The sequence below is a fragment of the Rhincodon typus genome, chromosome 20 (genome assembly GCF_021869965.1).
Source record: "Rhincodon typus isolate 14 chromosome 20, sRhiTyp1.1, whole genome shotgun sequence".
Taxonomy (NCBI): domain Eukaryota; kingdom Metazoa; phylum Chordata; class Chondrichthyes; order Orectolobiformes; family Rhincodontidae; genus Rhincodon; species Rhincodon typus.
In genome coordinates this window covers 1150584-1173967 of record NC_063351.1, presented here as the reverse complement: position 1 = coordinate 1173967, position 23384 = coordinate 1150584, and the positions used below count along the sequence as shown (strand labels likewise).

The 23384-nt window shown below is 40.8% G+C and overlaps 1 protein-coding gene across 3 annotated transcripts in view; it reads right to left on the bottom strand.

Moving 5' to 3' along the window:
- Nucleotides 1–23139, bottom strand: part of tspan15 (tetraspanin 15) — a 121628-nt gene extending 98489 nt beyond the window's left edge. For all 3 annotated transcript variants that reach the window (XM_048609037.1, XM_048609036.1, XM_048609038.1), the window contains exon 1: nucleotides 22915–23139. In XM_048609037.1, the coding sequence (XP_048464994.1) occupies nucleotides 22915–23022 (108 nt within the window). In that variant the 5' untranslated portion in view covers nucleotides 23023–23139. The remainder of the gene's footprint in view (nucleotides 1–22914) is intronic.
- Between the last annotated feature and the right edge of the window lie 245 nt (nucleotides 23140–23384).

Sequence of the window (23384 nt, the reverse complement as noted above, 5' to 3'; positions counted from 1 at the left end):
ATGGGAACCAGATTGTTCGTACGTAATCTTCAAGATTGTTGGTAAAGATTAGGTGTACAAAATGATCAGAGGTATAGATAGAATGGACTGCCTGAGACTTTTACCTAGGGAGGAGGTAGCTATTACGAGGGGGCATAGTTTTAAAGTGAGTGGAGGTAGATACAGGGGTGACATCAGAGGTAGGTTCTTTACTCAGAGAGTGATAGGGACATGGAATGCGTTGCCGGAGAGGGTAGTGGAGTCGGCCTCATTAGGGGCATTTAAGCCTATGAGATAGGCATATGGATGATAGTATAAGGTAGGAGCGGAGGTTAGATAGACCTTAGGTTTGGGTAAAAGTTTGGCACAACATTGTGGGCTGAAGGGCCTGAACTGTGCTGTACAGTTCTATGTTCTATGTTCTATTACAAATTTGCAGATTCTGAAGGATTTGTAGAAAATACTAAGGAGTCAGGTAGTTCTTAAATCAAAATGTTGCTCAACTATCAGGATCAAATTGATACAATTGACAGTTTGTGTAATGGACAGAACAGTTCCGATGGCCGATATGAGGTACTTAGTCACAAAAGGACATCTGCCAAAAGTGAATAGTAAAGTTAAACATTTACCAGATGGAGCTAGAGCTGGGAAGCACTGCAAATATAAAAGCTGAATGAACATACAGGATGAGGAGGCAGGAAGTTACACCCACGGAATGGGAACACGAAGTACAATGACAGAAGGCAAGAAAACATGGTATGAACTCAAATAGTGGGTCCACGAGTGATTATGCACCTAGAAAGAGATTACAAACTGTTGAAAGAAATGTTATTGATAGGAGAGGGACGACAAACAATGACAGTCCAGAAAGGGACAGAAGGCAAGATAGAGAATGTAGTTTAACAAGGATAATACAGTACAAATCAGGAATACCATTGGGAGCAGAAGTCTTGTTGTCCATGAATAAACTAGAAGGCAGGTTATAAAAGATACCAAACAAGAAGAACTACAAAGTTGGAGAAAATTTGGGGTAAAATTCATAGATGCCAGATGGAGTACAACCAGCAAATATGCACCCAAAATATCCCCTGATGGGACTTATAAGACTAGATCAAGGCTCATAGTCGAGGCTTTGAAGAAAAATTGGGGATTGAGATACAATGGTAGATTCACTGACAGCAGGAAAGGTATTTTGAAGGTGTTTGGCTTTGTTAGCAACAAATGCAAGGGAGTCTAAATCAATTAATATTAAAGCTACATTTTATTAGGGAGACCAGCTTAAGACAGAAGTGTTTCTGTGTCCTCCAAAACAGCCACCAAATGATGTGAGGACATTTCAAAGCTAAATATATGTGTTTATATAACCTAAATAATGTCTCTGGAGTTTGGTACTTCTCAGTAAGGTCTGACTCATTAAAATTGGCTTGACCAGTTAAAAGCAGATCTTGCCATGTTTTACTGACATCATAAGGGGCAGTTTGCAGACATTTTCAGAATGCATGTAAATTTTTTTTGTGTGGTAGGAGCAGTGAATTTGAAAACATTGTCGTAAATGGGCTTAAAACAGAATTCAAAATTTGATGTCAGGCTTCTGGCGCTGTTAAGTGCACTGAAATGAATGTCGGGCAGAATGGATCAAGGTTCACTTTGTATCAGCAATCTTTATTTAGAAACTGGTAGCCCCATTGCTATTAGTCAAAGTAGGCTTCATAAAATGATACTGGCTTCTAAAACTGAACTGGAGGAATTGAAAAGTCTAGTTGGACAGCTGAATAAGCAAGACACCCAAACAAGGCCAGATTCCCATTTAAAGTTGAGCACAACTATGAAAAATTCTAATATGGAAGATATTATTTGGGCAAAACAAACATTAAAAATAATTAAAATGGAGTTTTACATTTGAAACTTTCATCACAGAGTTGCCAGCAACATGAAACTTGATTTTAGGGATGTTTCTTATTCAAATCTCTTTGGTTCAGAAGTGCAGGAGTGTGTATTTTTTTTTCTTGTGGGAAATTGAAATAAATGTTGTCCTTTAGCTTGGAAAGCTAAAAAGATCAGAAGAGTAATGAAAAGTGCCTTAGTCACTCTCGCTGTTGGGGAGGCTGCAGATGTGGTATTTTTCTTAGCGAAAATGTTGGAAGAAATTCTAAAAAGGGATTCTGCAGCAATACCCATTGAGTGCTACACTGATCATAAGTCTCTCTGGTATAACCTATATTCAATGAAATGTTTGAATAAAGAAAGATTGTGGATCAATAATGCATGTTTAAAACAGATGTTGGAGAATTGAAATCTCCAAATTGAAATGTTTGGATAGCAACAGTCAGCTGATTATTTTACAAAGAAAGCACCAAATTCTAAGAAACTGTTATACATATTAGAAAGAGGACATTTGGAACTGTAATGTGCAAAGAATAGAATGAGAATATATGTTGTCATTTTGTATTTTTTTATGATTATAGTTTGATTTAACTAGAAAGAAAAGGGGCATTTGATATCATCTAATATAGTCTGAATGAATGCCTGAGACCTAATGGAATGGAAGAATTGGTGATGGATATATTCATTGATTAATTGGGTTTGAATTGGTTGTATAAAAAAAAAATCAGGAGCTGGTAATCAGTGAGGTGAGTTTTGTGGAGTGTGACTAGCTGAAATAAAGCTCTTACATACAAGTGTGCACATCAATTGCATTTAGCTAGTTATCTTTTGTAGCATAACACCCCACACCTGTTACTTAACAAGTAATACTCTACTTACTTGTTATATCTTGCCAAACTGAAAAAGACCCATTTGTGTCTACTCTCTGCTTCCGATTAGCCAACCAGTCTTCTTCAAATGCCTGTACAGTACATCCACCAGTTTCTCTATATATACAGTATATGTTACCTCCTAGAAGAATTCCAATAGGCACAGTTCATCTTTGCCTGTGCAGTGCTTGTCTATTCTGGGTAAATCTGTCTAACAGTTCCTTCTTCTTCCTTTTGTGTCAGAGTGTTTCTAACTCTTTCCCTAGCATAATAATTTTAAGTCAGAGACATTTTGCATAAACTTGTTTGCTCAGGAATCTTTTGCTGTCCTCAAGCTCCCACAATGTATTCAGGCACACAACTTCTCTGTCATAAGATCATGAGAAATAGGACAGAAAGGCCAATCAGCCACTTCAACCTATACCACTGTTCAATAAGCTCAGGGCCAAGATGAATGTGGTCTTAAGGTCACTTCTGCAGGGTCCCCATTACCTTCGAACATTCGGTTGTCTGTACAAACATGTGGAAATGTTTCTGGAATCTGTCTCTTCATCTGTGGCAACACTGGTAAGTTCAAACTCTTTTTCTTGTATTTTGCAATCAGTTCACAGTTGTGACATTAAATGGTTTGTAATGCTTCTTATATTTTTGTGCTCATTGACATAAGGGATGGCTTCTCAAGCCTAAGCAGTTCAGGTAGAATTATATTGCGGAAGTTCATGTTCATGAACTTGGCAAAACTCATTTGGTAGAGGGTCCTTGCAGCCAAAGGGTTTTTTTTTTTAACCTGTTTTGACCTCCCCCACTCTAAGAACTAACACCGAAACATCCAAAGAGCACCTCACCCTATAATCTAAAAAAGAGTATGAACAGTGATGTAACCTGCCTTTCTGTAACTTCCAGTGGTTAAATAAAATAAATCCTTGACACTCACTTCACAATCAACAAGTAACTATTTATCGACTAGTAACTAAAAATTAACAAGCCAAATAAAATATCTTCTAACTACTAACTATAACCAACTAAAGCAAGATTCTAATAGTATGCTGTTCTAATTAATACAATACCTCATATTAAAAAAAATTAGTCTCTTGAAATTACAGCAAGGTTGTCTCTCTTCCGGGATGTTGTTCTTCGTCGGTTCTTCCATCAAGAATATTAACTAGCTGTGCCATGGGTACCATTGGTATTTAGATGGCGCTTTCTCTAAGACATAAAGGAATCTGTGAGAGCCAGCAATTCTGTCTTGAGAGCTGAGGGCCGTTATCTCTGGCGGATGGCAGTTATCTCTCCCTCTTTGTCCAACTGCCCATTTCTTTTATACTCTTGATGACATTTCAATTTCTTACAATAGGATTGGTCCCATTTTGTCAAAACCATCAGATTTAAATTTAATTGGTTTTTGACATCTAACTGCCTGGTTCAAATTGATCAGCTAAATTCAAAACTTTTTGTCTTGGTAAAAACAAACTGCTGCTTGGTCTGCTAACTGTATGGCCTTTTGATACAAATGATTCAATTCAGATGCTCTCTGTGTACTTGCAAACTTTCAAGCTGCTGCTCACAGACTTCTATCTTAAATCTCCTAAGCACAGAAAATGCATGTAATCTTTTAAAGCGACCACGCAACCCTTTCCCCTCAGCAGTTCACAAACTCCAAATTCTAACATCTGCTTCCCAATCCATAGGTACTGTAAAATCTTACAAAAACAATTTTCTTTCAAATTCGCGATAAAGCATTCACGATAATATTTTCATGCCCCACAACATGTACAATCTATAAACTAAATGCTTGTAACATGAGACTCCAACAAAATAATCTACTGTTCTTGTCCTTAAATCTTTCCAGGAATGTCAAAGGATTGCGATCAGTATACACAATCATCTCTGAAGCATTGTTTGTAACGTAAACATTAAAATGTTGTAAGGGTAATAACTCTTTCTCAATAGTTAAATATTTTTTTCTGGTGGATGTGGAGTTCTTTTGAAAAATAACCGATTGGCCTTTCAATTCCACAATTATCCTCCTGTAACAACACAGCTCCGACACGTACATTGCTTGTGTTGATGGCGACTTTGAAGGGTTTCAAATAAATTTGGCATGGCTAAAACTGGTGTGGTGGTTAACTCTGATTTTAAAATTGCCTCCTGGCATTGTTCTGTCCACTGAAATTTTGTGTTCCATTTTAACAAATCTATCAACTGTGCCACTACGCTACTAAAGTTTTCTAAACATTTCCTGTAGAATCCGTTCAATCCTAAAAATCATAGCACTTCCTTCTTCGACGATGGTCTTGGAAATTCCTTGATGGCCTTTGTCTTCATGTTCCTCAGTGTCATCCATCCATATTCGATGTTGTGCCCTAAGAATGTCACCTCTGCCTTCGCAAATTGTTTTTGCTAAGTTTATAACCAACTCTGCTTTCTGCAGTCTAACAAAGAGCTCTACCAATTGCTCCATGTGATCTTTCCACAAATGGCTAAAAATCACCAAGTCATCCTGCCACAACTCTGTTTATCAGCCTTCGAAAAGTAACTGGCGCATTTTCATTCCAAAGGCCATTACTTTAAATTGATTTAGCTCATTTGGGGTTACAAAAGCAGAAACTTATTTTGCTCTCTCTGACAAAGGTACTTGCAAACCACAAAGTAAGTCCAACTTTGTGATGCAAGTGATTCGTCCCACTTTTTGCCATGAAATCCCCCAGCCTTGGAATTGGGTATAAGTGAGATTTGATCATTGCATTGATGTTCCGATAATCAACGCAGAATCGTTGAGTACCATCAGGTTTGGAAACCAACATGATCGGTCAACTTCACTAGCTTTGACTCGACTCAGAGTCATTAATTCTTACAGCACAGAGACAGGCCTTTCAGCCCAAACTGGTCCGTGCAGACCAAAATGTCCATCCACGCTAACGCCATTTCCCTGCACTTGGCCCATATCCTTCTAAACCTTTCCTATCCATTTATTCATTCAAATGCCTTTTAAATGTTAATGCACCCGCCTCAACAACTTCCAGTGGCAGCTCATTCCAAATGCATACCACCCTCTGTGTAAAAAAAAAAAAAAGTTGCCCCTTAGGTTCCCATGTACTTTTTACCCTCTTATCTTAAACTGATGCCCTCTAGTTTTCCATTCCCCAATCCTAGGAAAGACACAGAGTACATTCACCCTATCCATGCCTCTCATGATCGTATACACTTCCATAAGATCCACCCTCTCCCACACTCTAAATAAAAAGGTCCATGCTTGTCCAACTTCTCCCTAAAACTCAGTCCCTTGAGTCCCGGCAAAATTCTTGTAAAATTCTTCTGCACTTTTTCCAGTTTAATAACATCCTTCTTATAGCAAGGTGACCCAGACTGAACACAATACTCCAAGTGCAGCTTCACCAATGTTCTGTACAACTTCTACACTCAATGCCCTGACTGATGAAGGCCAATGTGCCAAAAGCCTTCTTCACTGCACTGTCTACCTGTGACTCCACTTTCAGAGAACTGTGTACCTGAACTCCAAGGTCTCTCTGTTCCACTACACTCCACCATGAAACTCCTACCTTGATTTGACTTTCCAAAATACAACACCTCACAATTATCTATATCAAACTCCATTTGCCAATACTCAGCCCACTTCCCCAGCTGATCAAGATCCTGCTGCAATTTCTGATAACCTTCCTCACTGTCCATGATATTGTCAATTTTAGTGTCATCCGCAAACTTACTAATCATGCCTTGTACATTCTCATTCAAACCATTGATATAGATAACAAACAGCAATGGTCCAGCACTGATCCCTGAGGCACACCACTAGTCACAGGCCTCTAGTCCAACAAGAATCCTTCCACTATTACTCTCTGCTTCCTACCATCAAGCCAATAGTGTATTCAATTTGCCAACTCTCCCTGGATCCCACTCGATTTAACCCTCCAGAGCAGCCTACCATTTGGAACCTTATTAAAGGCTTTACTGAAATCCATATAGACTACATCCGCTGCCTTGCCTTCATTGACCTTCCTGGTCACTTCATCAAAGAACTCTAACAAACTTGTGAGGCATGATCTCCCACGCACGAAGCCATGCTGACTACTCCTAATCAAACCTGGTCTTTCGAAATGCATCTGTATCCCTCGGAATCTTCTCAAGTAACTTACCTATCACAGGTGTTAGGCTTACTGGTGTATAATTTCCAGGTTTTTCTTTGCAGACCTTCTTCAATAAGGGAACAATGTTTGCTACCCTTCAGTCTTCCAGGACCTCACCGGTGGCTAACAATGATGTAAATATATTGGCCAGGGCCTCCACAATTTCTTCTCTAGCCTCTTGCAAGGTTCTTGGATATTTCTGATCAGGACCAGAAGATTTATCCACCTTCATATAGTCTAGTACTTCCAACAGCTTTCTACTGTGATATGGACCGTCCCCAAGATATCACTACTAACTGCCCCAAGTTCCAAAGTCTTCATGTCTTTCTCCATGCTTGCTATGATATTTTCTTGGAGCAATGCTTCCACTTCCATCTGAACCTGCACTACTTTGAGAGGATTAAGCCTGTAGGGGTGCTGTTTTATTGGAACTGCATTCCCTACGTCAACAGTTCTCCCCATTCTATTTCTACGTAGATCCTCATAGCATTGTAACATGTCTTTTAATTCAGTTCTGGGTCAGATAGCTCACTACCCTATCCCATTCCTTAAGGGCTTCCCCATTATTCAATCTATTCTGAGGCACATCAAAATCCAAATCATCTGGATTTGATTCCTCACTCTGAGTGGCAGTAACTATTACCGGTTTCTCTGGTTCCCTTGTCATTACTAAGGTTTCAGCATGTTCACATGACATACCCGATAATTTTTTTTCCTATCTGTCACCTTTACAAGATAATTCACCTGACTTAACTTCTTCTCAATCTAATAGGGTCTGCTAAACCTTGCTTTGAAGGGATCTCCGACCATGGGTAACAGCACCAATACTTTATCCCCACGAGCAAATGTACGAATGTTAGATTTCTTCGCTGCTTTTGCTTCATTAGATGTTGTGCCACCTTCAACTGTCATCTAGCTAATTCACCTACTCTGTTTAATCTTTCTCTCACTCAGATACATAATCCAACTGTGAGATCTCTGACTTTGGACCCATCAACTTTTCCTTAATTAATTTTAAAGGCCCTCTTACTTCCTGTCCGATTATCAACTCAAATGGAGTAAACTGAGTCAATTCATCTGGAGCATTTCTAACAGCTAATAATATAAATGGGTTATCATTATCCCAATCATTGGGGTAATCCTGGCAATAAGTCCTCAACATTATCGTCAGGGTCTGATGCCACCTTTCCAATGCTCCCTAGGAATCAGGGATGGTACGCACTTGATTTAAAGTGTTTAATGCCTAAGCTATCCATGACCTCCTTAAATAAATTGGCAGTAAAACTGGACCCCCAATCTCCCTAGGTAGTCCATAATGGGTAACGAAAGCAGGCAACTCCTCCACAACCCTATCTGCCTTGACATTCCATAATGGAACTGCCTCTGGAAACCTGGTAGACACATCCGTTATCATTAGCAAATACTGGTTCCCACTTTTGGTTTTACGGAGGGGACCTTCACAATTATAACCAATGTAAAAAGGTTCTTCAAATGTGGGAATTGGCATCAATGGGGCTGGTTTTATCACTGCCTGTGGATTTCCTACCATCTGACACATATAACAGGTACAGCAAAATTCAACTACATCTTTATGTAATCCAGGCCAATAAAAATGCTTCTGTATCTTAGCCTGAGTCTTCCCCACTCTTAGATGACCTCCTACAGGTAATTCATATGCTACCTGCAATACTTCCTGTCTGTATTCTACAGACAACACAATCTGGTGAACTTCTGCCCATTTCTCATCTGCTCTAACCTGCCAAGGTCTCCATTTCCACCTTAAGAATTTATCCTTAAGGTAATAGCATTCTGGAATACACCGATTCCTTTTCCGAGTAGGCTTTATATCATAAATCCTTTATCATTTCATCTTTTTGTTGTAAGTCCATTAATCTTTCAGAACTAAACACCTCTGCTGATCCTCTACCTGTAAGTTTTTCTTTTTACCATTTCATCAAACAAGGTGTCAGCTAACCAGATCTCTATGCCTTCATCTTTCTCTTTTGTTTTTCTTTCTTGTTTTGACTTATGGCTGTGGGATCTCGTCACCACACAGTCCAGAAAAATTCCAAGGCAATTTTCTTTTAACTCCTCAGTCCCTGGGTTTTCTTTTGGCTTTTCTACTTAAAATGGGCATCACTCGCACCTGTGATCTAACTATATCGCTTCCAAGAATAAACTGTACTCCTGGAATAGTCAATTTTTTTTCCATCACTTCCAATATCGCTTTCCCAGTCCTGATTGGATTTCCTAGTCTTACCTTACACAGGCAATACTACTCCTCTCTCCGTATATTCCACAGATTACTGCTCTCTCGGGCAATATTTCAGAAGGAGTGCAAACATTTTCATCTCTTACTATTAGGGACAGACTAGCTCCCATATCTCTCAACATTTTAACTTCTTTACCTACCTGAGTAAGTCTTACCAATATAGGTCAAGTCTTTGAAAAGATCAGGCGCTATCTTACTAACCAGCCCGTGACTAGACTGTGTGCTCTCCTGCAGCTCCTTGACTTCTCTTGGGAATTCCTTCACTATGTCAACCAGTTCCACTGGTTTATCCTCTTTTACTGCATCCCTTTTCCCAGTGCCTTTCTTAAACCACCAGCACCATTACTTTGTGTCCCCCACAATCTTGCAGTGAAAACACCCAAGGCCTTTCACCTCTTTTCCACACTCTTGGGCTTCTTTTGTCACATTTTCAACCCCCAGAACCCCTTTAGCAACATTAAGAGCCATTTCCCCATTTATGATTTAACCAAGAAACCGAAATTATACAGATTTTCCACTTCTCACTTGAATTTTATCTACAGATCTAGGACACTAGTCCCCAAGTCTGTTTAAATCTACTGGGAACTTTTGTATTCTAAATCTGTTCAGATTGCCCAAATCCCAGACAACAAGCCCCCAAAATGTTATAAAGCGGAAGTTGACCCCCCCCCCGCCACCAACCAGGAACTAACACCAAAATACTCAAACAGGAGCACCTCACCTTATAACCTGTGAAAAGGAATGTGAACAGTGGTGTAACCTGCCATTCAGCAACTTCTAGTGGTTAAACAAAATAACTCCCCGACACTCACTTTACAAATCAACAAGTAACAATTTATTTATCTAACTCTAACAGTGAACAAATAATTAAACTAATAACAAACCAAATACAGCAAGATTCTAATAGTATGCTGTTCTAATAAATACAAGTCTCATTCATATATATAACGATAGAATTTAGTCTCTAGAAATTACAGCCAGGTTACGTGTCTTCCGGAATGCTCTCTGCCTACTCTGTCAATTCTTCTGTCAGAAATGCCTTCTCCATCGATTCTTCCATCAGGAATATTAACTAGCTGTGTCATGGGTACCGTTAATATTTAGATGGTGCTTTCGCTAAGGCATAGAGAATTCCGTGAGAGCCAGTGATTCTCTCAAGAGCTGAGGGCTATTAACTCTGGTGGATGGCAGTTAGCTCTCCTGTCTTTCTCCAATTGGCCCCTTCTTTTATACCCTTAACGACATATCAATTTCTTACAATAGGATTGATCCATGTTGTCAAAACCATCAGATTTAAATTTAGATAACAAGGTGTAGAGCTGGATGAACACAGCAGGCCAAGCAGCATCAGAGGAGCAGGAAGGCTGACGTTTCGGGCCTAGACCCTTCTCTAACTACGTGGTTCAAATTGATTGTCTAAATTCAAAACTTATTGTCTTGGTAAAAAATGCTGCTTGGCCTGCTAACTGTACAGCCTTTCCATACAAGTGTTTCAATTCGGGTGCTCTCTGTGTATTTGCAAACTTTCAAGCTGCTGCTCACAAGACATCCATTTAAAATTGAAGAGCACAGAAAAATCACATCTTTTAAAGGAACCGTGCAATCCTTCCCCACTAGCATTTTACAAACACCAAATTCAAACTTCCTGCCACCCAATCCACACATACTGTACCCAACTTCGCAACAATCAGAACAGCCAGGATCTTTGAAAAGATTAGGGGGAATTTAACAGCAGTTGAGAAGAAGGTCCCTCAGAAATTCATTCTGCCCAACACGTTTGACATATATGCAACCTGCGAGGTCAAGAAGAAAGATAGAATGGAAGTCTGCCCCAATGCAAAACAATGGACCATAGCTCAGAAGGCAGGGTGTCAGATCGAAAATTTGGTAATACCTTACTCTATAACTACAATCAACAGGTAGCAGGAATCACAATATTCCATCTGATCAGAGATAGTCTTGACAGCTACTTTTTGATTGCTACTTTTTCATTCTCACTCAGCCACATTTTTTACAAATGGATTATAAATATCTTATTTTGAAGATATACAAGCAAAATATTGCAATAGCTGGAAATCTGAAATAAAAGCAAAGTATTGGAGAAAGTCAGCCGGCCTGGCAATATCCATGGAGAGAGTCAACATTAATGTTTCAAACCCAATATGACACTTCTTGAAACTATAGGGGGCTGGAAATGCTGGTATATGTACTATTGACAAAGTGGGAGGAACAGTGAGTGGAACAGATGTTGAGGGTGCACGGCAAAAGACAGTTAACACTTCCTTTATCTTCTGCAGAAGTACTTTGCTTTCATTTATGTTCAGTATTCTACCTTCTGTACACTGCTTTCCATAAATCCCTGAGCCAGTCAAAGCCCTCTATGACATTCAGCAAACTTTCAATCCTAATTCCCACTACGGGGAATTGTTTCTTGGTAAATTATCTCGAACAAGTGTGTTTGACCCCTCACAGGTTTCCATCAATTAAATAAAACAAGTCACGTCTAAATCTTTCTTTCTGACCTAGTGGCTTTGAACAGATCTCGGTATGGGTCTACATGTAAAAAGGTACAATCCTTAGTAGTCTGCAATGCCAGTCTATACCTCTCAAAATTCTACCCTGACCTACACCTTTACATTCTGGTATCTCAGACAATTAGCTCTAGTAAATTTCCAGTTCTCAAGATTCCTTCTCTCTACCATAAAGAATTTTGAACCACCTTCAGCTTGACCAGAATTTTCATTACCAATACTGCAGTGTCAGCAAAGATGATAGTGACCAGGATAAGCCTTATAAAATAGGACAGATGGATGTTTTAATGAAAGACTGATACACATTGTTAATCTTAAGAAAATGTTATCAAAGGATGCTCTTCAGCCAAGACTTTGTTGTACTGTGTCTCCTTGCCTACATCATCTACCACTCATTCCTGGGTTTAGAAGTATCTGTATCCTTTCTTCTCCATGCCATTACTCTTTGAGGCAAAAATCTTCTGGATCATAAACCCCAAAAATGCTTCTTCCTCTTGTAAAAACCGAAAGAACTGCAGATGCTGTAAATCAGGAACAAAAACAAAGTTGCTGGAACACTCAGCAGGTCTGGCAGCATCTGTGAAGGAAAAAACAAAGTTAACGTTTCGGGTCCTGTAACCATCCTCAGAACTAAGGGTCACCAGACCCAAAACGTTAACTCTGTTTTTAACTTCACAGATGCTGCCAGACCTGCTGAGCTTTTCCAGCAACTTTGTTTTTGTTCTTCTTCTTGTATGTTGTTATTAGCAGCTGGTTTTTCAGCTCAGTAATCAGTTACCACACAACTTTCCTGCAAATATGCTATCCTGTGGATTGTGAGTAGCACAGATTATTCCTATTATCACAGCTGCAGTAACACTATTAATTCAGCCTGGCCAGCTACCAATTATTTGTGATTAATTTGTTGTTTTATCATTGTAATTAAAAAAAACTAGTTTATTTTTGCCTTTGATGCATCAAAATAATCTAGTGAAGAATTGTTGGTGGTTACCCTGCTCTCACCTAATCACAATGACTTTGAAAAGAACATAGGCTTATTTTGCAATCTGAGGCACTGAATGGTAAGGAATAAATTTGTCAAGCATTTGTGCCTGTCCCACTTTTGTTCTGAAGCCACAAAACCTAAAGGGTGAATTTATGTAGCCTCAATTTCACAATGCTTCTTTAGGCTGTTTCATCACAAAGCATTGGCCACTCATCTCTTTTATACCATACATTTTATCAGGTTATTGTGAAATCATCAATATAATATTTGCAGCAAATAATTAAGCTGCTCTTCTGGTTCCTTTCACATAATGTATTAGTAGAAAATAACTTTTGTATTGCTTGTCTAAACAATGAGAGGGGAAAAAGTGAGCATTTGCATTCATCAAAACAAAGATTTTAAAAGGTTTCAAGTAGGTAAGCAAAGGCAAATATTTATCTGGGAAGCATGCCAATGTCAGTTAACAGCATTTCTAATGCATACTAACATGTAATCAACCTAGAAATGCTTTTGCAAAGTCTCCAGGTCAACTATTTACTTGATATTATCAACTAAACCATCTGCTGCAATTAGTCTCTCACAACTGTTGATTGGCAACCAAAGCTCATTTCTTCTTTCATATATGTCCAGTACTAAAATGTATGTGCAAACGTGACAGGACCTCTGTTATGGCTACCTAGTAATATGCAACGTCACTTGCTTTATTTAAGGCTTTAAAAAAATCATCACAAAAAGAAACATACGTAAAGTGAAGGACTTCCAAATATATGAATGGTGTGTAACCTTTCAACTTATAAAATGTCAGCACAAATAAAAGAAATTGGGGATACAGTCAAAACTCCACAACATTTAACATGCACTATTTCCATAACCACTGAGATTAGTTTTAAATGTGATACCAAATATGTATAAGTGAACTGTCGCTGGGTCAAACTCCTGGAATTCCCTCCCTAATGAAATTGTGGGTCAACCCACAACAGGTGGACTGCAGCAATTCAAGAAGGCAGCTCACCACTATCTTCTCAATGGCAACTAGGGAAGGACAATAAATGCTGGCCAGCCAATGATACCCACATCCCACAAATGAATAAAAGCTATTGATCAAACATCAAGAACACCAGCCTCCCACAGAATTCACAATTAGTAGCAGAAGGAAACTGCAAATCAAATATCCTTCAAGATTAAACTTCTGTTTAAACCCATGAAAGGAATTAACTTAAAAATCTCAATGTACAATTTAAGGAACAGCATTGACTCCTTAACCACAATAACAGCAAGTTCTTTTTGATTTCAAAAAGGTCCTTTCACCAGTCACTGCCCTCAGTATCAGGAAAACTCCTTGCTGGGTGTACCTACTGCATGTGGACTGCAAGTGTTCAAGATGGCAGCTCACCATCATGTTCTTAAGGCTAATTAGGAATAAGCAACAAACAATGCCCACATCCTGGAAAAGAATTAAAAACTAACAGAAGAAAATGTGACAGGTGGAGAGAATCACAGTAGTAGTAGAGGGGAATAGGAGAAAGAGGAAAAAAAAAATGAGTGGAAACCAACAGGGACAATCTGTGATGTTAACAAGTCTTCCAATTTAAGCTGACAAAAGTACACTTGTAATAGATATTACTGTCATTAATTGTCCATGTCTTCTTGATGACTGATGATCATGTACAAAATAAGAACACTTGTTCCAGAGACTAGTCAGCAATGGTCCAACACTCATACTCATGGAAACAAAGCCTACAGAGAAAGTTCCAGGTGCCATCACTATCCCGGAGTACATCCTGTCTCACTAACAGGACAGACCCACCCAAGGCAGTGGCACAGTTTCACGCAATTTGGAAGGTATTAGCCTGGGAGTCCGCAACATCAACTCTGAACTTCAAAGTCTCATGCCAAGGAAATGTCCTGCAGATTATATTATTTCCACTCAGCTATTAAATCAGTACCACTCCATATTGAACACAATTGGAAGGAGGAGGATGGCAAGTGCACATAATTTACTCTGGTTGGGAGATCTCCAATGTCTATCACCAAAGATGGTTTGGTCACATCCCTACTGACCAAATTGGCAGAGTTCCAAAGGACTGGTTTGAGTCAAGTGTTAATGGATCAAGGATTGGTTAAATAACAGGAAGCAGACTGGGGATAAGTGAGTGCTTTTCTAGTTGGCAAACCTTGACTAGGGGTGTGCCTCAGGGATCAGTGCTGGGGCTGCAACTGTTTATAATTTACATAGATGATTTGGAGTTGGGGCTCACGTGTACTGTGTCAAAGTTTGTGGATGACACTAAGATGAGTGGTACAGAAAAGTGTGCAGAGGACTCAAAGTCTGCGGAGGGATATTGGTAGTTTGAGTGAGTGGACGAAGTCTGGCAGAGGGAATTCAATGCTGATAAATGTGAAGTCATCCAATTTGGTAGGAATAATAGTAAAAGGGGACTAATACTTGAACAATATGAGGTTTATGAGGAGAGACTGAGTAGACTGGGACTATACTCATTAGAATTTAGAAGAATGAGGGACGATCTTATAGAAACAAATAAAATTATAAAGGGATTAGGCAAGGTAGAAGCAGGGAGGTTGCTCCCACTGGCGGGTGAAACTAGAACAAGAGGGCATAGCCTGAAATTAGAGGGACCAGATTTAGAACTAAATTGAGGAGGAACTTCTTCACCCAAAGGGTTGTGAATCTGCAGAATTCCCTACCAGTGAAGTAGTTGAGGCTTCCTCATTGAATGTTTTTAAAGCTAAGATAGATAATTTTTTGAATAGTAAAGGAATTAAGGGTTAAGGTGAGAGGGTGCGTAATTGGAACTGAGGCCATGAAAAGATCAGCTATGATCTTATTAAATGACAGAGCAGGCTCGAAGGGCCAGATGGCCTACTCCTTGTGTTCCTGGATCATATGTTTTGACAATTAATCAATTAACAGGAGGAGATGACTCCACAAAGATACCCATCGTCAATGATGGGGAAACTCAGAATAGCAGTGCAAAAGAGAAGGCAGAAGCATTTTCATCCAGCTTCAGCCAGACATGCTGCATAGGTGATTCCTTTAATTCGTTTGAACAGTTGCTACATTGCCATTCAGATAACGAGCAACTCTTGTACTGTTTTACTTGTTTGGTTACGCCTCACTTTGATTTTTCATATCAATTATAAATTGATCTTTCCTGGCTTCCACCATATCATCCTACTCTTCTTCCACCCTTCTCTCCTTCAACGCTCAAAGCCTTTTATATTTTAAACTTGTGCCAGTTCTGATAGAAGTTTATCAAACTGAAACATTAACTCTCTTCACAGATGATGCCATATCCAAATATTTCACACATCTTCTGTTTTTCTTTTAAATTTCCCGCATCCAGAGCATTTTGTTTTTTCAAAGAATATTTACAAAGGTAATACCAGGACTGGGAGGTTTTACCCATCAGGAAAAGATGTACAGAATAGATTTTTTTAGAATAGAACAAGGGGTAGCCTAACAGGAACCTTTAAAGTTATGAAAGGTGTTTATAGAGTAGATACACGAACAGTGATTCCACGATGGGAAAATGCAAATCTAGAGGCCAAAAATATCATTCAATCAGGTGCTGAAGAAAAATTAAGAAAATCAGAAGGAACATATTTATCTAAGGAGTGGTGCTGTTACTAAAGACTGAGACAAACAGTAATGATGTGAACTCGAGATAAGCATAAAAAGGAGAAGGGAATTAATTGACAGTTATCCTGATAGAAAGGGCGAAAGGAGACTGCAGCAAAGCATAAACACCAGCAAGGACAAGTTGGACTAAATGACCTGTTTCTGTTTATTCTATGGAATTCTACATAATATGGAAGTTTTTCCAAATTTGCAGATGATACAAAGTTAAGTAGGAATCTGTTCTGAGAAAGATGTAAAACAATTTCAGGGGAATTCAGACAGGCTTAAAGAATGAGCAAAAACATGGCAAATGAAATATAATACTGAAAAACAAGAGGTCAACCACTTTAGTAGGAGAAACAGATTTGCAAAGTGTTTCTTAAATGGTAAGGAAACTGCATTGTTAACGTACAAAGGGACCTGGGTGTCCTTGTCGATAAGTCACTAAAGGCTAACACACACGTGCTGCAAACTTAATTTTTTTTAAAAATTACAGGCTTAATAGATAGGGCAGCAAAGTGGGAATATTTGTGTCACTCTTACAGAGTGCCAGAATAGACCCAAACAGCTAAATGGCTTCCTTCTGTGCTACAGCTTTCTGTAACTCCATAGTCTGATTTTATTTATTTATTTAATTTGATTTATTTATTTACTGTCACATGTACATAAGTACAGTGAAAAGCTTTGTTTACGAGCAGCACAGGCAAATCATAGTAAGCAAGGTCATACAGATAATAGGGTGAAAAAAAAAACTTGAGGTTATGGCACACACAGTATGCATTAGGCAAGGTCAACATTAGCAAGATCAGCATTGTTTGAAGTTAGAAAGTCTAATGATGGCCGTGAAGAAGCTGTTCCTGAATCTGCTGGTCTATGTTCAAGCTTCCGTATCTTCTGCGTGACGGAAGAGATTGTAGGAGACCATTATTGGGGTATGGGTCTTCGATGATGCTGGCAGCTTTTCTGTGGCAACGAGCCATGTAAGTGGAGTCCATGGAAGGAAGGCTGGCTTCTGTGACCGTCTGGGCTGTGCACACAACCTTCTGTACTTTCTTATGATTTTCAGCACTGCAGTTGCCATACCAGACCATTGTGCACCCAGACATATGCTTTCAATGGTACATCTGTAAACGTTGGTGAGGGTCCTTTTATGGGCATGCCAAATTTCCTAAGCCACCTGAGAAAGAAGACACGTTGTTGTGCCTTCCTGACCATCGCATCTACGTGGAAAGTCCAGGACAGGTTGTCGGTTATCGTCACTCCTAAGAACTTGACGCGCTCCACCCTCTCAACCCCGGCACTGTTGATGTAGATGTGAGTGGCGGGGTTGGGGGGTCTCCTCCTTTCTTTTTGAAGTCAATGATCAGTTCTTCAGTTTAGCAGATGTTGAGAGAAAGGTTGTTCTCATTATACCATGTCACCAAGAACTCTATCTCCTTTCTGCATTCTGACTCATTGTTAGATATCCTTCCTACCACAGTGGTGTCGTCAGCAAACTTGTAGATGGTGTTCATTTGGAATTTGGCAACACAGGGGGCAGAGCAGGGGACTGAGGACGCATCCTTGAGGGGTGGGGCTGTGCTGCAGTGTTGAGCTTTAACGTGGAGGAGGTGCAGTTGTCTCTCTACAATGATTGCAGTCTGTGGGTCAGAAAGCTGAGGATCCAGTTACAGAGTGCACAGCCGAGATTAAGGTCTCGGAGTCTTGAGATCAGTCTGGAGGGGATAACTGTGTCAAAGGCAGACCTTTAGTTGATGAGCAGGAGTCTGACGTGGGATTGATCATTGCCCAGACGTTCCAGGGATGAGCGCAGGGCTAAGGAAATAGCGTCCACTGTGGACTTGCTATGTTAATAGACAAATTGTGGGGGATCAAGGCAGGCTGGACGACGAGAGCTGATGTGGGCCATGGCCAGCCTCTTGAAACACTTCACGATTATGGAGAAGGTCAGAAATCACATGACACCAGAAAAAGTCCAATTGGTTTATTTGAAAACACAAGCATTCGGAGCCTTGCTCTTTCTTCAGGTGTTAGTGACAGAAATAGTATCTGACACAGAAGTTATAAGTAAAGAATCAAAGGGTCACACCACTGATGAGGATGTATTAAACAAACCCAAGATGCTGTTAAATCGTTAATCAGTTGGAAGGTTTTAATTGATTAATACGTACATGTAAATCCCCGGATTCCTTTCAAGTCACGGTCTTGAGAGAACTAAAGGCTTTACCAGCATAAAGAAGGGGTGACATTTTAGGTCAGACAATGCATGTTAGGTGTGAGGCCTTGTTTGGAATCTGTTTATGTTTTAGTTTGGAGACAGACTGGTTTTATTTCTAAAGTAGGAATTTATAAAATGCCACATTTTTGTAGTAGCTATAAGGAGAGGTTGGACAAACTTGAATTGTTTTCGCTAGTTTTGAAAGCTGAGGGGCAACCTGATGTAAGTATATAGATTATGAGAGGTATTGAATAGTGTGGAGTCTTTTTCCCAGGATTGAATTGTCAACACTAAGGGATATAGGTTCAAGATGATCTGGGAAAAGTTTAAAGGTGATGTGTGAAAAAGGCTTCTTTATTCAGAAGGTGGCAGGTGCCTGGAATGTGCTGACAGGGGAGTTGGTAGAAGCAAATATGATAGCAATGTTTAATAGCAGATAGGGAATAAAGGGCTAGGGACCATGTGCAGGCAGGTGGGATGAGTTTAAAATGACATTATGGCCAACACAGACATTGTGGGCCAACAGACCTGTTCCTGTGCTGTACTGTACTATGTTCTATCTCCTTGAAAATTTCCCCCTCTCACTTTAAACCTATGCCTCCTTGTACCTGACATTTCCACCCTGAGAAAAAGGCTCCGCCTATCCACCTTATCCATGTCTCACAATTTTATATACTTCTATCAGGTTGCTCCCTCAGCCTCCAATGCTCTAGTGAAAATGATTCAAGTTTGTCCAACCTGCTTTATACAGCTAAACATGACCCGGCAACTTTTATACTTAATGCCCCAACCAATAAAGGCAAGCATGCCATACAGCTTCTTTATCACCTAATCCATTTGTGTTGTTGCTTTCAGGGAACTATGGACTTGCATCCCAAGATGTGTCTGCCTGGCCATTTATTGTATACTTCCCCCTTGCACTTCATCTCCCAAAATGCATCACATCACACTTATCAGGATCAAACTCCTTTGGCAATCTCTTTGCTCAATTTTCCAAATGATCTATATGCTGCTGTATTCTTTGATATCCTCCCTTACTATCCATAACTCCACAAATTTTCATGTCGCTTACAAACATATTAACCCAGACCACCCACTTTCATCCAAATCGTTTATATAAATTACAACAGAGGTCCCAGCACTGAGTCTTGTGGAACACCAGTGATCACATACCTCCAGTGGAAAAATCACCCCTCTACAACTACCCCATCTTATATAGATCATAGATTCCCTACAGAGTGGAAACAGGCCCTTCGGCCCAACAGGTCCACATAGACCCTTGGAGCATCCCACCCAGACCCACACCACCATAACCCACCTAATCTACACATCCCTGAACACTATGGGCAATTTAGCATGGCCAATCCACCTAGCCTGCACATCTTTGGACTGTGGGAGGAAACCCACACAGACACGGGGAGAATGTGCAAACCCCACAAAGACAATGACCCGAGGGTGGAATTGAACCCTGGTCCTCGTGCTGTTAGGCTGCAGTGCTAACCACTGAGCCACCGTGCTATGACCAAGCCAATTTTGTATCCAACTTACCAACTCACTGTAGATCCCATGTGACTTAACCTTCTGGACCAGCCTAACACAAGGGACCTTGCCAAATGCTTTAGCAAAATCCATGCAAACAGTATCCACTGCTCTACCCTCAATCATCTTCATCACTTCCTCTAAACAAAACTCAATCAAATTTGTGAGCCAAGACCTCCCGACACCAAGCCATGCTGTCTATCCCTAATAAGTAAATTATTTTCCAAATACAAGTAAATTCTGTCCCTAAGAATCATCTCCAATAATTTCCTTACCACTATGAGGGCGGCATGGTGGTTCAGTGGTTAGCACTGCTGCCTCACAGCACCAAGGACCCGGGTTCAACTCCACCCTCAGGCGACTGTCTGTGTGAGTTTGCACATTCTCCCCATGTCTGCAAGGGTTTCCTCTGGGTGCTCCAGATTCCTCCCGCAGTCCAAAGATGTGCATGCTAGGTGGATTGGCCATGCTAAATTGCCCATAGTGTTCAGGGATGTGTAGATTAGGTGGGTTATAGCAGTATCGGTCTGAGTGGGATGCTTTAAAGGTTGTGTGTGGACTTGTTGGGCCGAAGGGCCTGTTTCCACACTGTAGGGATTCTATGATCTATGATTTCTCAAATCTGAAACTATCATAGGCTCACTGGTCTGTGATTTCCTGGATTATCCCTGTTGCCCTTCTTTAAAAAGGGCGTAACATTGACTCCTCTCCATTCTTCTGGGGCGTCACCTATGGCTAAAGAGGATTATTAATGTCATGTGCTGTTTCTTCAGCACTGTCAAGATCATGCACTGGCCAAACTCTAAATTGACTCTTGTAGCTCACTAAACTCCACTAATTAGACTGTGAAAGCATCACTAGCATTGATAATCAAATTTCAGGGATTTCATTCTAACAACTTCCTGCATGTCATAGTGTCCACAGTAGAGCCTTTAGGAACCACCTTAACATAACAGGCAACTTAATCTCAAACTTCTCCCCAAGGAATGCAATGGCAAACAAGGCATTCTCCCTTCTCAAACATGAAGGTGCCCTCACTGCATAATGTACCTTCTTCTTTACTGTTACAGACAATAAATTGACTATTTTAATCAACATGAAACCTAGGCTTGAAATGCGAAGTTGACTTGGAGATCACAGAGAACCAAATATGGAGTGGAGCTGATCGAGGGCAGACAAGCAGTGAGTGCTCAGTGGAGAGAACATTTTGCAGAAGCTGTCAACCAAGATTCTGTATTCAATTTGAATGACTTCAATTTCATTCCTCAATATCATATCCAAATCAGGCTCCCAGCTACCAAGTCAGCAAGAAAGTTGACAGCCCCATGTGACAGTTGAAAAATAAAAGATTCTGAGAAAGGGTCACCAGACCCGAAACATTGACTCTGATTTTTTCTTCACAGATGCTGCCAGACCTGCTGAACTTCCCAGCAACTTCTGGTTTTGTTCTGAAAAACAAAAGGTCTCTGGAGTAGCTGGAATCCCTGGCAATATTCTGAAATTCAGCAGAGATACACTCCTGGTACACCTGCACAACCTCATCTAGGAAGAGGAATGCATGCCAGGGGATCTCAGGGATGTTAATATTCACCATACAAAAACGAAGTCACATAAAAGCCTTATTTTACTGCTAGAACTTTTGCCTCTGAGCTACAGAGCTGTGGGTTACATCTTGGGTTTGTAACTTTAGTCCGACTCCAATTCAGTACTGAAGGAGTGTTGTGCTGTGGGTGGCACTATCAAACCAGAAGAGATGTCAAACCAGGGTGCCATTTGCCTGGTTTATGAATGGATGGACGCAATAGATCCCATGCTACTATTCATTGAAGTGCAAAGAAGGAGGCCCATATTTATTCTTCAATCTGTATGCTATTATGCACCCTGTACTGCAAAAATGAGTACACTTTAAAAGTATTTCATCTGTCTGGTCTTTCAGACAAGACTTGACACAGTACAATCTGCCTTCTGAATATAAAGAGTCCCATGACAATGTGAAGAACAGCACAGGTCTTCCAACGTTTGCTGATCATGCAGCCCTGAACCAATTGGTTATTTGCCCACTATCTACTGTGGAACCTTGAAGTGCATAAACTGATGCCATGATTCCTACAATTACCACAATACACACAGTGCCACAGCACCATCTCTCTCAACCCCATTGACTGCCACTCAACTGCACAACTGTTTCATTGGTTGCAATTGGGACATGCATTTTGAGCTTATTAAAAGTTTAAATACAATGCAAGTTTGTTCTTTCATATCTGCCTGAATTTAGACTCTGTAAAGAGTAACAACTTCAAACACGTTCGGGCACGACACTCAACGCTAGTTTTAAGGAATGCCAGTGTGTTGTGGTTTCAGGTCCATTGCTATAACTAAGCACAATGGTCTCTGCGTGAAGTACAAGTGTCTAAACATAGGGGATGCTCTGTGCTGGACACGTTGTCAGGACCACACTAGGTCTCCACGGTTGGAAGCAGACTGTGTTGTATACCTTGGTTGGGGTCTCTCCCTGCGGTGGGGGTGAACCTGTCAGATCCTCAAAGTAACGACACTCCTTGCTGGGTCTCCATTGGTAGCTCTGTGCCAAAGCCTCAGGGTGGGAGTTCTCCAAGCCGGCACCTCTGAACGGGTTCTGCCCGGGTTAGGACTCCTGTGTAAGGACAGTTTGCAGTTGTGCCGGGGCGTGAACACTGCACGTCAATCCCTACGGTAAGGACTCACCGTTCTGGGTGGGAGCTCTCCAACCTCCATCCCGGGTCTACCTGTGCTGAGCTCCCACTCGGAGTTGCTATGAGTCACACACACTCACATAAAGATCCCAACCACCGCCCCTCCCTTTTGCCACTTACCCAGAAGAAAGTGGAGTAAACGATGAGGGTAATTTTGAGGCAGATGTAGTTGAAGCGCTGGCAGTGGTTGCGCGGTCCCGTCCTGGCCCCCCTACGCGCGCGCTCCATCCCGAGCACGCGCTGCGCTCCGGCCGTTGGTCCGTCGCGCGACCACAACAAACATTGGTGGGGAACATGAGATAACCCCAGTTCCGGTTCACCTGCCGGCCGGCTCCGCCCAGCTTCACACACCCGCCCCGGTACACTCCCATCAACCAACGGGCGTAATCTCTCAGATGGACATTTCAACAACCAATCAAAGGCAGGTGAAGCAGCAATCTCAGGAGACGCCTGTGAAGTGGAGCGAGCGGATCCTCGCGGCAGGGTTTAGTATTGCACCTGGGCGAAGGAAGGGCTGAGTGTTCGGAGTAATGAGTACGTGAAAGGCAGATGAGATTTACAAATAATTCTCCTCATAAGGTACCTCCTCA